This window comes from Anas platyrhynchos, chromosome 14 (genome assembly GCF_047663525.1).
Source record: "Anas platyrhynchos isolate ZD024472 breed Pekin duck chromosome 14, IASCAAS_PekinDuck_T2T, whole genome shotgun sequence".
Classification (NCBI taxonomy): domain Eukaryota; kingdom Metazoa; phylum Chordata; class Aves; order Anseriformes; family Anatidae; genus Anas; species Anas platyrhynchos.
Window position 1 is genome coordinate 1,721,115 of NC_092600.1, and position 17,115 is coordinate 1,738,229.

The following is a 17,115-nucleotide window of genomic DNA, read 5'->3' on the forward strand; positions in this document are numbered from 1 at the left end:
TTCTGCTGGCCTTCCTTCTGCCACCCTGAGTGTTGCTGTGCCCCTGCTGCATCCCCCCAGGACTGCTGCACACGCAGCACTGCCCTGCTTTGGTCCTGCTGCAGGGGGATGTGCACGGTTTGGACCCGGGCAGCCCCACAGCAGCTCCGGGGGCTGTGTGCCTGCCTGGGGGGCCGGGTACCGGACCCTTCCCATCCCTCTCCCTACAAGCAGCCCGGGCCCGAGCCAGGTTCCCACCGGGCTAAAAATCCCCCCACATCGGTGCTGCGCTCTGGCCGCTTCCACTCCTAAACGATGAGGGTCCTGGAGCCTGCACCGGGGGGCTCATCGAGCTCCATCTGCGGGGACCTGCAGGCGGGACGGGGGGCACCGGGAGGGCACCGGGGGGGCACCGGCGGGCGGGATGCGTCCCTGAACCCCCTTGGGGGCGCGGAGCTGAGCTCCCCGGCTCACTTAGGGGCAGCTCCCGGTGACACCCACCGGCACCCGCAGGTCCCCATCGGCCCCCCGGTGCCCCCCGCGGTGCCGCGGCGGGGGCGGTCCCGGGGGCGGGTCCCGGCGGTGCCGCTGGTGCTACAACAGCCTGATTTCCCCGAAGTGATGCTGCGGGAGGCAGCCAATGGGCGGCGCGACCGCCCCTGGCCGGGTGGCCGATTGGTTGCTCGACGGGCGGCCCGGGGCGGCGGGGAATCCCGGCCGCCGCCGCGTTATACCCGAGGGCGCGCCCCGCGGGCGGCACAAGGCGGCGCGGCGGGCGGCGGGCGCGGACGGCTCGGCTCGGCACAGCGCGACACAGCACAGCACGCCTTGATTTGCCTTGCTTTGCCTTGGCTCGGCTCGCTTTGGCTTGTCCCGGCTCCGGATTGCACAGCCCCGCACGGCGAGGTGGGTCGCGGTGCTCGCCGCCCCCCGCTCCGGTAGCAGGAGCCCCGCGGGGACCGTGGGAGCGGTCCCGGGGGCACGGCTCGGCTCGGCTCGGCTCGCCAAGAGGGGGCAGCGCCGGTTTGCGCCGTGCCGAGGAGGCTTGGGGGGCGTCCCGCCCGCCGCTCCGTGCGCGCTGCGGGGCGCAAAGCGCCGGCAGCGGCCCCGTGCCCCCGACGGGACGGGATGGGACGGGACGGGACGGGACGGGACGGGACGGGACGGGGCACGGCGGCGGCTCTGCGGGCTCTGCCGGCGGCTCCGCTCCTCGCCCCAGCGGCGAGCCCCGGAGCCGGCTCCCGCTGCCCCTCTCCGCGGCAATGCCCGGCCCGGGAGCCTCGGGAGCCGCTGCCGCGACGGCGCCGGGCTGGGGAAGTTTGGGGCCATTGTTTGGGAAGTGCCGGTGCGGCCGCTGCGAGGCGGTGCAAACAGGAAACTCGGCCTGCAGGGGAGGGCGGGGAGCGGCCCCCGGGCTCCGCTCCGCACCGCGCTGGGCTGCGGGGGGCGCCGCTGCTGCCCCGGCCCGGGGCCGCGCACGGAGCTGAGCTGGGCTGAGAGCGCCCGGGGGGGACACGGGGAGGTGGGGGCGGACGGGGCTGTGATGGGACCGGGGGGCTGTGATGGGACCGGGGGGTCCCAGCCCGCTTCGTTCCCAGCCCCGCCGCTGGGCGCCGCGGGTGCTCGGAGCTGGAGGGCAGGGGACAGGGGACAAGGGGACACGGTGGTGGGGCTGCTGCTGACCCTCTGCCTCTGCCACAGCCACCATGCCCGTCTCCAGAATGCGCATGAGGCCCTGGCTGGAAATGCAGATTAACTCCAATCAGATCCCGGGACTGATATGGATTAACAAGGTGAGGTGTGCGCCTTGGGACCGCCGGTGCTGCATCGGTACCCGTGCTGCTCCTAAGTGGGCACTAAACATAAGGCAGGATCGTGAAGCAAATGGAGAAAACTTGCATGCATTACGTGTTTATTTCCAGAAAAGGTAGCTCCAGTTAGCACAGAATGTAGCACTCCGTTTTTTTTTTTTTTCCTGATAATTTTCCCGGGAGGGAAATGATAAGCCAGAAAAAATGCAGAGCAGAAAAACTCCCAGGCTACTTTTAACTCTTGATCCCCACTTGAGCTGCCTCTCATCCCAGTTAAGCAGCTACTGTTGCACTCCCCACTGCGGGATGGGGCTCAGAGATTTGGCTGGGAATAAACTCTGGACTTGTCTCACTTTGGTGCTGGAAGCACCTCTCTGTAGCTGTACCCCAGGGTGAGGTCATGAGGCTTATTGAATCATTCTCTGATTCTCCTCCAGAAGAGACCTCAAGAAGTCTCTTTTTCTGAGGTTTCCATATCCATCCCAGGGTGTTACTTAAGCTAGGATACATTTTTCTCAGGGTTCATACAGGATTTTAGGGGTAACTGTAAAAGGGATCTCTATCCAAGTGTACATGGGAAATGTGCTGCAGTTTGTGCTACACTAACAGACTCGATGCAACATCCTTCAGTGATTCTGGGATAAGCTTGGTAACATTGCTCATTGCTGCTGTACCACAGTGTGTGTAGCTTTCCTGGTTTCAGAGCTCTTAAAAGCCTTACATGCACTGAACAAAACAAATGAACAACAGTTGTTAGATATTTTTTTTTACGTTTCTGAGCTGCCACTGATAGAATTCTTTGTTAAATCCATCATTACAAACTGGCATTCGATGGTTTCTTAATTCAAATTTTTATTGGTTTTCCTTCAGGATAAGATGATGTTTCAAATCCCCTGGAAACATGCAGCTAAGCATGGCTGGGACATGGAAAAAGATGCCTGCCTTTTCCGGAGCTGGGCCATTCATACAGGTGCGTGCTGGCTTTAGCTTTCCATCAGTTATAGCAATATCTGAAATGAAGCATTTTTGTCTTGACTTACACCTCAGGAGTTAGAATGACTTTTAATATGTCAGAGAAAAGAGAAAAATGTCTTTTCTGGGGAGAGCTACCACTGCAATGCAAACACTAAAGGTTCACCCCATCTTTTATTAATAGGAAGATACAAAGTTGGTGAGAAAGACCCTGACCCGAAAACCTGGAAGGCAAACTTCCGCTGCGCTATGAACTCCCTGCCTGACATCGAAGAAGTGAAGGATAAAAGCATCAACAAAGGCTCCAGCGCTGTTAGAGTTTACAGGATGCTGCCCCCCTTGACAAAGGATCAGAAGAAAGGTGAGCGCACAGCATCCAGCTGGCGTCAGGCAGGTCCCACTCTGCTTAGGCAGGGCTATAACAGACCCGGTATAACAGACCTGCTGGTGGCACCAGGACTGCTGGCAAAAAAAAAAAAAAAAGCTTATACAAGCAGTCCCTTGGATCCCAGGTTCTTTAAAGATGCCTAATGGCATCGCCCAGGGTCGAGCCAGACTCTGCTGCCAGCTGAGCAGGCAGCTCAGGGCTGTGGGAGCTCACGTTCGTGTCAGCCGTGCAGCCTTTCTCACATCTGTCTTATTTTTATTGAACAGAAAGGAAGTCAAAGTCTTCAAGAGAAGCAAGAAGCAGGAGCAAGAGAAAGGTATGTGTCTGTGGAGGTAGCAGAAGGAGCTAGAGGTTTTGGTGGTTTTCATGCTACGATTTTTTCATATGGGAACCTGGGTGCTCTTAGCCAAGTCTTTCATGCTTCGTTCTTATTTTTGTAGCCGTATGAAGACATGAGGACGGAGGAGTCAGCAGAAAGACTAACCAACACTCCTTCGACAGATGACCACAGTGGCTACACCGTTCATGACTACACGGGGCAGGATGTGGAGGTGGAGAGCCCGTCCATCACCTTAGGTGAGGCTCAGTTTTTAGCTCAGAGCAGAGAGGAAAGTGCCGCTTGTGCTAAAGCCACAATTTCGTCACCAAAAGACAAAGATGACTCTGGGGACCGTGCCTGGCTGTGCCGTAGATGGGCAGGGAGGAAGTGGTGGTGGTGATGGTGGTGGGGGCTGCGATTGCCAACGGCTCCTGGTGTGTCCCACAGATCTCTCCTCCTGCGAGGTGAGCGGCTCCCTCGCCGACTGGAGGACGCCGATGGAAATCGCCATGGCTGACAGCACCAACGACATCTACCAGCTCCAGGTGTCCCCCCCGGGTTCGTCCTCAGAAGGTTGGTGTCACCTCCTTCCTACCTGGGTCTTTTGTTGGTCTCCTGGTGCTAGCCCTGCTGGGGCAGGTTGGAGGCAAGGGTGAAGGTGTTCCTGGGGTCTGGGGAGAAAAAGCTGTCTTGTAGGAAAACCAACCTCCACCCGGTGGATTTGGGTTTCTGGAGCTACCAAAATGGCCAGGTTAGAAAAGCAAAGAGCTGGTACAGGCCACCTGCAGGAGTAGGTGCTCCCAGGTGAAGGGCTCTGCAATGCCATCTGCTCTGCGCGTGCGGGCAAAGGACAAACTTTGTCTCACCATCGTGGCACAAACAGGTCAGCCACCAAGAGGAGGAGAGATCTCTGCCCCTGGTGCCCAGGGAGGTGGAACTTCTGAGGCAGCTGGAAGGGGCAATGTCAGGAGCAGGACAGAGTTAGGTGTGCTAGTGACAGCGGAGGTAGCTGCACCTGCCAAAGGAAAAAAAAAAAAAAAAAAAAAAAGAGACTTATCTGTGTGATTTTTCACTCTGGATGCAAATGTTCTCCCTCTGGGCTACCTGCTTTGGTGATTCCTGGGGAGGAGCAAGAGGTCACCTGAAGCTGGGGTGGAGAAGGGCCACGAGAGCTGGGCCGTGGAGCTGCTGGTGGGCTTCAAACCCACAGCATCTCCTTGGTGCTGTGTGTGGCTGCAGTGGGGCACCTGCGCCGAACCTCCAAAAAGCCTTCTGCCTCTGGAGGAGTCCTTCAGTTACTGGGGGGGAAGAAAAAGGTAGTGGTGGTGTGTGACAAGCATATGAAGCGGGCTGTGGCGGTGAAGAAGCAGGAGCGTTGGGGCTAACCTGTGGGAAAAGTTGACATCTGTTTTCTCTTTTTTATGTGCTTACAGTCACAGATGAAGATGAAGATGAAATGAAAGCGAATATTTTTAAGGTAAAAACAGCCCTTCTGTTCAGAATAAAATTGGCCAAAGCTGCTGTGTGCACTAAGATAGGAAGGGAAGTAGCTGTCTGAGCCCTTGATAGTCCTACACGAGCTGAACCTACACTTCCTGTAATACAAAACCCTAATTAAATGAAGAGGCCTGAGAAATGAAATGTAAAAAGAATGTGATTTTGCAAACATGAACTGGAGATGACACATACATGGAGGTATTACTTTTATTGTGAGAGTCAGGGGAAGCTACTGAGTACTGCTAGAAGGAAAGGTTGCTCTGTTAGAGTCTGCCTCGGCTTCGATTTCTCTAGCAAGGCTTTTTTTTTATTTTTTATTTTGCCCTTCCCTCCGTCTCTCATGTGTGTGGCTTTTAATCTGTGCTTCCAGACATGGCACGCTCGTCCCACTGATAAGGGGATGTTTTGTTTTTTTTTCAAGGAAGGTGCTCCTGCTCTCCCTGTTTTGCGTTAACCTAATTTTAATGGGGAATTTTATATAATTTCTCATGGTCTAAGTGAAACCTTTCCTTTGCTCTATTCACCATCACGAATTTTAATAGGCAGTAGGGAATTTACATCTTGCATATGAGAGCCTGTACTTCTTTTTTTTGTAATTTTCCCCTGTCCCTGTAAATTTCAGGCTTTTTTACCATCCCCTTACTCTCTTTCAGCTGCTTGAACCGGGGCAGGACTGGCACACGACCAGCGTCGGGGGGAAAGGCTTCCTCACCAACGAGCCGGGCACGCAGACCATGTGCAGCACATACAGCTACAAGGACCAGGACGGCGAGATCGACACGTCTTCAGGTACAAAACCTTGGTTATTGCTTACAGTCCAGGGTGGAAGGTGCAGGCGAGGCTTTTCAGGAAAGAAACTAACTGGGCGGGGAGAAAGCAAACAGAGGAATTCACAGGTGTCTGTGTTGAGGTTCCTAAGTAGCCCTTCAGATGCCTGTAAGGAATTTGTTGGGGTAAAAAGGAAGAGAGGAAAAATGCCTCCAGTAGAAGCTTAACTACAGGTTTACCTTAAGGTTACGTATGTGTGTAGTATGCCAGGTCTTGGGAACTCCTAGCGTTATAGCAAGGGTTTCCACTAGCAGTAGCTTACATGGGAGAGTTTAATTAGAAAGTATTTGGAGTATTTCTAGCAAAATTTGAACCTAGGGTATTTGCTCACCTCCGAGGAATGTTTCATTTCTGGGTGTGTTGGTACGCAGGGGCTCTGGTGCTCCCGCTGCCCGGGTTCGGTTCTCACCCTGGGTTCTCGCCCTTATCCAGGGGAGATGGATTTCCACGCGTTTGACCAGAAGAGCAGCCTGGAATTCTCTTGGCTGGACACAGTGAGACCCCTGCAAACCATCTCCTGTGGCTTGTAAACCCCCGGCTCCCGCAGGCTGTGGACTGCTTTCGTGTAGAGACTCCAACCCTGAAGAGAATGGTAGAAGTCCTTTGTTACTGACTGGAAGAAGACAGTAGCTGTTATATTCCGTTTTAACTCGTAGGCCTGAAAAAGTTAGCAAGAAAAACTCCATCACAAGCAGAGGAATCCCATCCCGGTGGCGGGACCGCTGTGCCCGAGGCAAACAGCTCCCGGGGACCGGGGGCCACCGCCGTCCCCCCGCGCCGGCGGCGAGCACTTTACCCACGGAGTGCTTAGGAGAGACAGTGCGGAGGAGTCTGGTTTGGTTGCTGCTCACTTGTGCAACACTGGTGACATTATCAGCTTAATGACTGTCATTACACGTAGAAAAAAATTGCACTAATTGGCCTTCTCTTCCTTGATTTACTCCAGCATGTAGTTTTGTCTTCAGATCTTTCAACTCGTGTACATAACTTAGACCAATAAAATGTGAAAATTCAGTTTAGGCTTCGCTTCCATATAGTACACTTATCCAGGCCCACTCATAGGACGTTATCTGCTCGTAGGCATGCCGGATCCACTTCCACGTAATAGTTGAAGAGCGGCTGCATGATCCGATTTTTGCACTGGTAGGGGCAGACCCTGTTATTTATACGCTGCCCTTCAGAGCTGTGTTCTAGTGCTCCTCATGCTGGTAGGAACCCCACAGTACTGTATGCAGCTAGCTGCCACAGCCTGCGTGCCCTGAGCGAGGGTGTGCAGAGGAGTGCAGGGTGGAGGAGGTTCTAGTTCATACTTAATACGTAGGAATCAAATCACTAAGCTGTAATAGACTATTTTTCTTGTACATTTTATTTTTGTATATAAAATGTTGTATATTTGTTTTAATAAAAGTGTTTTATATATGACACGCTTGCTTTTCCTCGTTGGAGAGTTGGGAGGGAATGAATTCCAGATTCCTTGAAAACACCCGAGCAGCTGTGCTGCTGACAGCCAGCGAGAGGGGTTATTCCGTGTGAGTCACGAAAGCCCAGGGAATTTAAAACGGGCTGAGTCATTTCCCCTCCTGTCCCAGGGCAGCTGATGGGAGGAGTCCTGCTCATCCCAGGCCCCGTGCACGTGTGGGGCAGCTGGCCCACACCTGCCACCGTTAGCTCCAGAATTTAGCAGGCCGTGTGCTGTCTCTGATGGAGGCTATCCAAAAACACGCTGTGTGCCAAGCCTGCTGTGGGTCTCGCTGCTGGCAGCGCTGCGGGCTTCTGTGCTGAGAGCAGTGGCAGTGAAACGAGCTGCAGAAGTTCGGTTTGCCCCCAGAAAAAGCACAGGCAGCGGTTGAAAGGCAAGGGGAAAGCAAGTTTCCTTTTCCATTGTGTGCGCTCTTCCTCAGCCGTGCTTCGTGGCCCAAAATGCTTGGTGTTACCGCACCGCCTCAGGTGGCTGCTGCAAAGCCCGTCCAGCTGCAGACACTGGCATCGGGTGCTGCGTGGAAACCCCCTCCCTGAACAATGCAAATTCATTCCTCAGCTGAGCTGTCAGCCTCTGAGATCATGTCGGTGGTTGCTGAGGGGCTCCTCAACATCCCCGGCCACCACCCTGGCTACAGAGCAGCCCTCATCCCCTGCGCATTTGGGACATCTGGCCTGGAAAAGGGCTGCTCTGCTTGTCTTTGGAATAAGCTGTACTGACTCTAGTTCCCGCTGAAGCTCTCCACCAGCAGCCTTTTGCCACACAGCTTCAAACACACACATGCAAAACAAAAACCTTCTGGCACGTGCCCAGGAGAAGCGATGGCCAGGCGCGTTACGTTCCCAGCTAGCTCACCCAGCCTGGGAAGCGCATACCTCACAACTCCTTGCCTTGAATCCATTTAGATCTTTTAGAATTGTGCAACAGTGACCTTTGGGGATAATTTTGTTCACAGAGACAGCAAATGTGAGGTCGGACAGAGGATATCAGCCTGGCCCAGGCTGCAGGAACCAAGCAGACACCTCCTACAACCTCGGCACAGGCTCTGCTGCAGCTCCAAGTGCCCGGCACAGACAGGCGGCTGTGGGGCTTGCAGGGGGAAGTTCATGCTGGACTCTTTGCTCAGACCCAGCACCCCTGGGCTGGTGGGGCAGGATGGCCTGGGACAGCCCCTGTGGACCAGCCTCATGCCAGGCTGATGGCAGGCACAGCTCCTGCCACCTCATGCCCAGGGAGCGATGCAATTTCTACGCTCATCAGTGCAACGAGAGGAAACGGGGCTGGCTCAGGAACCTCTGCAGCTTTGTTTCCCCGCTGGGGAGGGAGAAGGGAAACTTTCTATGATGCAAAGAGTACCCAAAATAACAGAGATTAATTTGCCCATTCATGCGTTACAGGATTGTCACGGTGATGCTCAGATACAGGAGCGCAGCACCCGCGCCGGCACAGATTAAAGGGCTGACCAAGATTTGAGGACTGAAGTAACAGCAGCCGGTGCCTCACAGCCCGGAGCCGCGGGCACGTGAAGCGTCTCGTTATCGGGATGCAGGAGGTGCTTCCTCGGTCATCTGCCAAGCTGGCCACACACGCGGTGTTTTGCCAAGGCAAAGTGTTTTTGGCTTGGTGGAGCCCCATGACTGGGCGGAATTTATCAGTCCGGGCCCTTCACTGGGTGAAGGGCTGCCAAGATCGACGCTGCTTGTTTGTTTTGCTTGTTGTTGATGATGTTTTGAACTTTTGGGGAGGGGAAAATCCCAACTGAGTCATGCTCTCGAGGGCAGGAGCACTGTAAGCTGGTGAGACCCAGCTCCTCTCTCATCACCAGGGCACCGGGGTTTGCAGAAGTGACATTTCTTCTCCCAGTGCAAACCAGGGACAGTTTCGGCTGCTTTTACCCAGAGGAACATCATGAGCTCCTTAAGGTAATTCTCCTGCCTAAAGCATTCAATTAAAATTGTTTTAAGCCCTTGACAGGTGTTTTTTTTTCAACTTGCCTATCCTAAATGAGCTTTTCAGTAATCTCCGACTGGTTATCCTATGTTGGAATAAGGGCTGGTTTTCACCCTTCAGACAATCATAAATTTGGGCTGGAAAGGACCTTAAAGCCCATCTAATTCCACCCCCTGCCATGGGCAGGGACCCCTCCCACCAGCCCAGGCTGCTCCGGGTCCCATCCAGCCTGGCCTTGGGCACCTCCAGGGATGGGGCAGCCACAGCGTCCATGGGCAGCCCGTGCCCATGCCTCATCACCCTCATAGATAAGAATTTCTACCTTATATCTAATCTAAATCTACCCTCTGTTCTTTTAAAGCCATTACTCCTTTCCCTATCACTACATTCATTTTAATACGCACACAGCTACATCCAGATGGGAATTAATCCACATAGCAGGAGAGCAGCTTGCTGCAGAAAGCTCGCTTCATGCCAAACGTAGACAAAACAATTAAATGCAATATAGTTTTTCATGGCTTGGAGGACAAGTGGCTCTTTCTTGTGCTATGCACCTTGTGGGACAGTGAGAAGGAAGTACAGACAGTACCACTGTTTTGAAAATAAGATCACCTCTCTGTGCTGATAACAAAAGGAATCATCGTACAATCAGTGGGCATTTGAGAGATGAGCAGAGCCAACGCTTCCAGGCGGGCAGCCTTGCCAGTCACTTGTACCATGCTTAAACCAGCATTACCTGAAGCTTACATGAAGATGTTGAAGCCAGTTTTACAATAAAAACAAAACTCCTCTTAATTGTAGAGCTTTAGGATGTCAAAAAGAACAAACCAACTGAAAATAACACGACAGTCGCAGAAACAGTCCCATGGGCTGACACTGGGGAAGCCCTACACAAACTTTCCTGCTGCAGCATCCTGCAGCCAGGCAGCAGAACACCTTCACTACTGCCAACAGAGCTCCCGTGCTGCAGAGCCAAAGGTTTTATACACCTCTTCATTGTCACCTTTATTTTTTTTTTCCTAGTAAAAGCCCTTGACCCGCAAATAAAGGGCTGCTGCTTTTTCCTGATCTTTGTCCAACCCAATTGTTAACACAGCCCTTCCACAACCAGGGCGCACACCTTCCTCCTCTGCTCAGCACTTTGCTCAGCACCCCCGGGGAGGTGCGGGGCTGTGCCCAGGAGCCTGCTTGTGGTTACCCGGCACGGCGGCACCGTGCGTGAGCTTTGCCCAAGAGGCAGCAGAGCCTGCAATTACTGCCCCAGTTTTATTTGCTGAGCTGATTGAATCCTGATAATTGGACACATTTCCAGTTAACCACGTGATTTATGATATCACACCTACAAAGGATGGCTGTACTTCAGACCAAAGGTATGAATTTATTACTGCAGAAAGTAAGGTATTTGTTAATACTGCAAAGGCAAACTACTGCCGATTGGCAACCGAGTGTATCAGCCTGGAAACATTATTCCTCTGCTGCCGTGCTGGATCCTTCTCCTCTCCGGTTCTCCAGGGCTCTGCTTCCCCCTGTGCCTGTTCACACAGCACGAGGTCCTGCCTGCCTTCAGGACACGAGTGCTGAGCAGTCGTAACCAAACATCTCCTGCCTGCCACCAAAATAAGCCCTCTCCTGGCATGCAGGATCTCAGGGGTGCTGAGGGGATGTCAGAGGGGCAGCACGAGGCAGGGCGATGGGCAGAGCCAAGGGCTCAGGCACAGGCCATGGGGAAGAGGAGCCTGTCCCAAACCATGCCAGGGAAGGGCTGGCTTCTCCCAGTGCCTTAGGTGAAGCATTGCCTTATGAAAGGTCAGTAATGAAGCGTGGAGAGGAGGAAATCTTCCCTAGAAAGGGAGGAGAGTGCACCTGACAACCTGAGCCCTCGTCCTGCACCCAGCTGAGCCCTGGGGTTTTCTCAGTGCTCCAAGCACGGAGTTTGCTCCTGTTGCTGGCAGGTGCATTAGCTCCCTGCCCGCGTATCAGCAGATGTCAGGCCGCAGCATTGCGGATTCAGGGCAGGACAATTATTGCATGCTCATTCCACTAATTGCCCTGCTGACACAGGTAGAAAGCAGTGCCACGTCATGGAAAGAGGCAGGAGCAGCCGGCAGGACCTGTGGCCACGGGGATGCAGGCGGCGAGGCCGGGGAGCAGCAAGGGGCAGGCGGCCGCTCTCCTCCACCTGCCCTCTGCATCCACCGTGCCGGGACTGGGGTACTCTAAGCCTCCCGGGCCTGCTGCTGCACGAGCCAGGCAGTTCTCCCTCCTGGTGTGGTTAAATGAAGCCAGGATCAAGCCAGCAAATAGTGCACGGTGTGGGTGGGACGGGCATTGGGCTACGGTTGTCAGGAGATTCCCAGGAATAGAGGGAAACCCTGCAGAAAGCAAACAAACCAGGACACAGCCGTCCCCTCCTGGGGCTGCTGGAGCTTTGGTCTCGGTGGCTGCAGCAAAGCGAGTGCCAAGGCTGGGGCTGGGGGATGAGATGGCCTCACAAAGCAGCACCCAAGGGCTCTGCTGGTGCTCACACAGAGCGGTGCTCAGCTTGGGCAGGATGGCAGATAGCTAACAGCCTGCTTCAGCGTGGGAAGTTTCACGCCTCAGACACTGCTGGTGGTAGTTTGTTGCACTTCAAAGGCCACGGCACTGCGTGGCTGCCATGAGGCCACGACACCAAGCGCTGTGGCAAGCTGAAGTGTGCCATCGGCTGCTGGGGACCTGCCAGGGGAATTCAGCCTGGCAAGTCTCACACGACTCTGCCTCCTTGTTCACTGGAAAAAGGGATTACTGTGTTTTGTCTGTTCAGGAATGAAAAGGCAGATGGAGCAATGGTTAAAAGTACAAAAGAAAGGGAGTGGTTTGGCAGCAGGTTTCCCTGTGAGGAGCAGAACGGTAACTGATGGAGGGAGGCTCTGCTCTTTTCACATCACGGGGTGGTTTAGCAGGGATAACACGGGGCAATGAAGCATAGAAGACAGCATAAGGATGCTGGCCCTGATTCAGAATGAATCCAGCACAAGCATTACATGCATTAGCTATATGCAAGCTGTGCTATTAGGTAACAAGACCCAGGCTAACCACAGGTATAAACACAGAACGTGCCCAGGTTTAGTATCTGCATTGCAAGAATATGTTTCACAGGGTTTGTTCTGTGATTAGCTAAACACTACAAAGGTTTTCCAACAGTCTTCAGGCAGAGGAAATTAACTGAGAAGCCAAGTCCAGGCAAGTACACTTTTGTTTTCTCCAACTTTCTTGCTGAAGAAAGCAGGGAGCAGCGTGTGCACTGGCCTCACGCACCAATTGTCCGTCTACTGATCATCATCTGCATCCGTCAAGCTCACACCTCAAGCTCTTGAGACACAGCAAAAGCCCTGCAGATGCTGCCTACAAAGCACTACCCGAGGCACAAGGGCTGCAGGAGTTTCCCCAGACCTGCCGTGGCACTACCAGCTCCCAGTGGTGGTGCAGAACACCCCGAGCTGAGCCCCTCGTCTCTGTCCTTGCTGAGCAGCTCAGCAGGAGATAGGCTCCAGCTCACTTTCCTCCAGTACTGTACTTGTGATAAACAAGTAGCAATTTCTTTTTATCTAATTAGCATTTTGAGAGAAGCAACTCATTCGGGTATTTTGATTACTTGGGACACACCTTTAACGTATCAGGGGCATCCAGGCATCAAGGAGCACGCACAGCCCTTTAGCTTTGCAACCTAGGAGGAAGCCCTAAAATAACATTTTCCTAAGGTCCGTGTTACTGTGGCACCTCCTGATGCCCCGGATGAGCAGAACCAGGCTGAGCAGGAGGCCTTTTAAAGCAGCCCCCCACTAGCAGGGTGACTGCTTCTGCCCCCTTTGCAGCACAGAGCCCCCCAGGGCTGATGCTCAGCTTTTCCCAGTGCCTAAGCTGCTGCGCTGACACCGTGCCATGTAAATACATCGCACAGCAGCTCGCAGCCAGATCCAAGTTAAGGCAAAGGTAAAAGTACTTCGAGGAAGTGGGCTAAATGCTCTGTGGAAGGTTCTTGCTGCTTTCCATGACGAGGAGCGATCTGCACCGAGCCCTGTCTGCAGGGGGACGCCGTGGCTCAGCGCCGTTCTCCTGCCCCAGCAGGAAATAGCTGCGACCCGAGGCTGCCTCTCACCCTTCCTCACCCCTGCCTCCAGCTGCGGGCTGATAAGCCAGCACAGAAAAGCCCAGAGCTTCAGTGAAGCGGGGCAGAGAAAACACACTCCCCCAGCTCAGCACAACTTAAAAGCGAGTTTAAGAGAGAGTCTTGAAAAGAAATCCAAGCAGAGCAGGCACAATCCGTTTGTGTCACTGCTGACCCCTGGCAGGAGACCACCACCATGACCCGTTGAGAGCCATCCTGTGGACCATGGGTGATGGTATTTGAGTGGTGTACCCCACTTTTGGTGACCAGCCCCTCTCTGCTGAGGCACATCAGGGATTTGGGGCACCTTCAAGGGGCCGGCTGGAGGCCCCTGCAGAGAGCCCAGGCTGGCTGTGCCCACCACGGAGCACAGCCCGTAGTGTGCTCTGCCTGCTGACACACAAACAGCTCCAGTGGTTTATCAGCGCTCGCCAAACACCCCCAGAAATCAGCACAGGTCTCAGCTGCAGGCAGGGTGAGAGCAGCAGATCCCCTGCTGCTGCGGGCCTGCTGTCAGGGAGGGTGCTGCGGTCACCATCATGGCCTCCTCTCCCCATGGCCGTGGGATGACAGGGAGGAAGATGCTGATCTTCCAGCCTGTTTAATTTCGCTTTGGGGTATTGGGCCTAGTGACCCAACACCCCAAAGCAACCCTTGGGTGTTGGGGTGGCCGGGCCCAAGCCCCAGCTGGTGCCTGCCCAGGCAGCACCCGCCTACCTCCGGCTTCTTGGTGAGGGATTTGCTGCGGTGCCTCACAGCACAGCAACCCGGGGCGGCAGGAGCCACCTCCGTGGCAGTTTCACAATGAACTCACCGCGGTTCGGCAAACCTCAGGCACCTTGTGTCTGAGGAACAGGAACCCCAGCGAGTGAGGGCCGCGGCCCAGCCCTGCAGGAAAACCAACTCGCTACGGGGTCAAAAACGCCACAAAACACCGGGGAGCCTGGCCCCGGGGATGTGTCCCCATTGCGAGCACCCAGGCATGACGTTGCCCTCCGAGCCAGTCAGTGCAGCTTCTGCACCAGAAAACAAACTCTGAAAATGGAGAAAATGAAGGAAAGGGCTAATGTTACACTCGATAACAGCTTGCTGCCTCCTGCGCCTCTGCTGAGCAAACCACTGTTTCCTGAAGTGAGGTGTCAGGCATGAAATATTTCATACACTGGAGCAACCGTCACCATCTGCTGAGTGACAAACAGAACTCGAGCCTTTCCTGGTACTCGATGCATAAATCAGGGTGCCTCCTTTGTGGCCGTTTGAGATTCTGTCACTGAAAACACCCTGCACCGCTCGGGGAGGTGGCGGCAGCACCGCTCGTACAGCCAATGTCCCTTTGGTGTGAACCACTTTCAGTCAAAGCATTTCCACGCACGCCCCACTGCACCATTTAGTCTAAAGCTCACTGCAGCAGAGGCGTTGCTGGAAGTGCCTGTGGGCATTGGGTAAGGCCATACCTGGTGATCCAAGAACTCCCTGCCAAGATCCTCCTTTTCCCCGTGGCTTGCAGGGTCTCCTCCTTCCCTTCAGCTCCTTGTGCCACCAGCCAGCCAGCTCAGCCATTCCTCACGGCCCCATGGGCCTGGTGGGCTGACCCTTGCGTACACATTTAGTTTTCTCTCACCCTCCTTGATCCAAGCCCGCAGCCAGCAAGTGCCCGGTGACAAGGTAGCCAGGGCAGCAGGTCACCTGCAGGCAGCAGTAGGCAGATTTTGGCTCTTTGTTGGCTCTGCCACATTCCTCCAACAGAAAGCAGAGCTTCTCAAGAAGCTGTTTGCTTCCTCCTCTGGCCTAGGCACTGATTTGCTGGGTTTTCCATCTGTATTTTCAGCACCTGGTTTCTGGACCAGCCTCTCAACTCAGCTGTTTTCTGCCTCCCAAACTCATCTGTTTTCAGTCTCCCAAATGAGACTGGATGCAGAAAACCAAAGCACAAGAGATCCCCTGCTTCTACACAATGTGGGAAATGCCATGTTTAATGCGCCTTATTGCTCGAATAACCACAGTAGACAATTTTCTGTTAGTTATTGAAATGAATAGGAGCTGAGAACAACTAGCAGAGAGGGCTGGAAAAAGATACGTAGTACGGCTGAAGTTGGTGGCCCCCTTGCAGTCTCCAGCACTGTGGGATGTTTTCATCCCCACCAAGGGCTACCAGCTGCCCTCAGTATTGCCCCTGTCCAGAGAACTTCAACAAGGACATCCTGGAGGGAAGACGGAAACAGGGAAAAAACCCTACAGAAATACTGAGGGGAAAAAATAGAAAAGGAAATCCTAGATCCAGTAAGAGCGTGGCCTCTGTATATAAAGGAATAAAAAAAGAACAGGAAACAAGTTTCATTTTGCCCTAAGATGTAGCTTTCCCAGCGAGCTGGAGCGCGGGTGCTGGCAGCAGCTCAGGGATGCTTCCCCTTGATTTTGGCCACCCACCAGAGCTCCTCAGTCGCTTTGGTTAATGCTGATCAGTGGCAGCCCACGGCACCGCTGGGTGGAAACAATTAAAGCCGTGTCTGTTTAGTTACTGGATGTCTGTGGGGAAAGTGGAATTAAGAGTGAGCAGAGCAGATTTAAGCCACATGCAGTTCAAACAAGGAGCTGCAAACATCCTGAGATGCATTTCTGAAACAGGCACTAGAAACCCCAGAACAGTCACTCAAACCCAGGTGCTGTGGTTTACCTGTCATTATTTCCCAGTAAATCAGCTCTGGGTCTCCACCCTAACCCCAGAACAGCAGCAAACCAGCCCACCCCCACCCCCAGGACTGTGCCCCTGGTTTCTCTGGACCCCTTCCATCCTCAGGAACAGGCAACACAAATTTCAGTGGGGTCCCTGGAGCAAAGAGGACCAGGGCAGCTCCCCCCACAGCCCAAGGCATCGCTGTAGGCAGGACTTTGCAGCACCAGCCCCGCTTTTGGGTGACAGGCTGTACCCTCTTGCCAAAAAACATCACAGCCACCGAGAGCTGCCCTGGCTGAAGTGCCCCTTGACAGCACAGAGCATCACTGAGCTAAGCAGCAGCTGAGGGGCTGCCGAGCCTCACTGCTACATGGGACTGAATGAAAATGGCACAGAAAGCGCTCTGCCAGGTAAACAGCAACACATCCAAGCATGGGAGAGTGCAGCAGTGCACAAAAATGCATTATAGCAGCTCTACTTCCTATTTCCTTTTCCGTAAGACTTAAAATAATAGCTATAAAGGTCACGGGGGTTTGGGGCAGGCTGGGGGCAGCTCGAGCCAGGCTTTCTGCTGCCTTATCCCTGCCGTGGGGGGCAGCTGAGCCCTTGGAGGCAGATCCCAAATCTCCCCTCTCCTGGCTGCATGTCCCCTGCTGATTTCCCCCTGGGGAACTGGGGCCAGGTAAGGTCCTGGCCCAAAATCAGGCTCCTTCAGAGGTGGAAAGTTAAGGGAAATATTTTGTAGAAAGGATGACAATGTCTATTTAAAGACAAAATGCCACAGAAATATTGAAGATTTCATTCAGAAGAGTGAAATCTTGGTCCAAGGCTCAGAAATCCCTTGTAAGCAACTGGTGACAAGGGCCCGAAGCCAGTGATAGGAAATGGGAACTGAAGCAACATCTACTGATGGGAAAAGAGAAGTGGCCGGGATGTTTCTCAGCTGGTTTCACATCCATGCATTTCCTTTCATGCACGGTTGCTCTTGCTTTATAATGAGTGGGAAAGAGGGAAAGTCGAGTCAGGTGCCTGATTGCCAAGGGTATCGTGGTGCTGAAGGAAACGCTTTG

General features: G+C 54.0%; 1 protein-coding gene across 1 annotated transcript; it reads left to right on the plus strand.

The window, feature by feature from the left end:
- Nucleotides 1-698: 698 nt before the first annotated feature.
- On the plus strand, nt 699-7,216 carry IRF1 (interferon regulatory factor 1). Its single transcript, XM_027468526.3, has 10 exons — nt 699-885; nt 1,681-1,772; nt 2,661-2,760; nt 2,947-3,123; nt 3,417-3,466; nt 3,591-3,726; nt 3,917-4,042; nt 4,903-4,946; nt 5,620-5,755; nt 6,227-7,216. Exons 2-10 carry the CDS (start codon nt 1,686-1,688, stop codon nt 6,322-6,324), a joined length of 954 nt encoding a protein of 317 aa, XP_027324327.3. The 5' UTR covers nt 699-885; nt 1,681-1,685; the 3' UTR covers nt 6,325-7,216.
- Nucleotides 7,217-17,115: the final 9,899 nt, after the last annotated feature.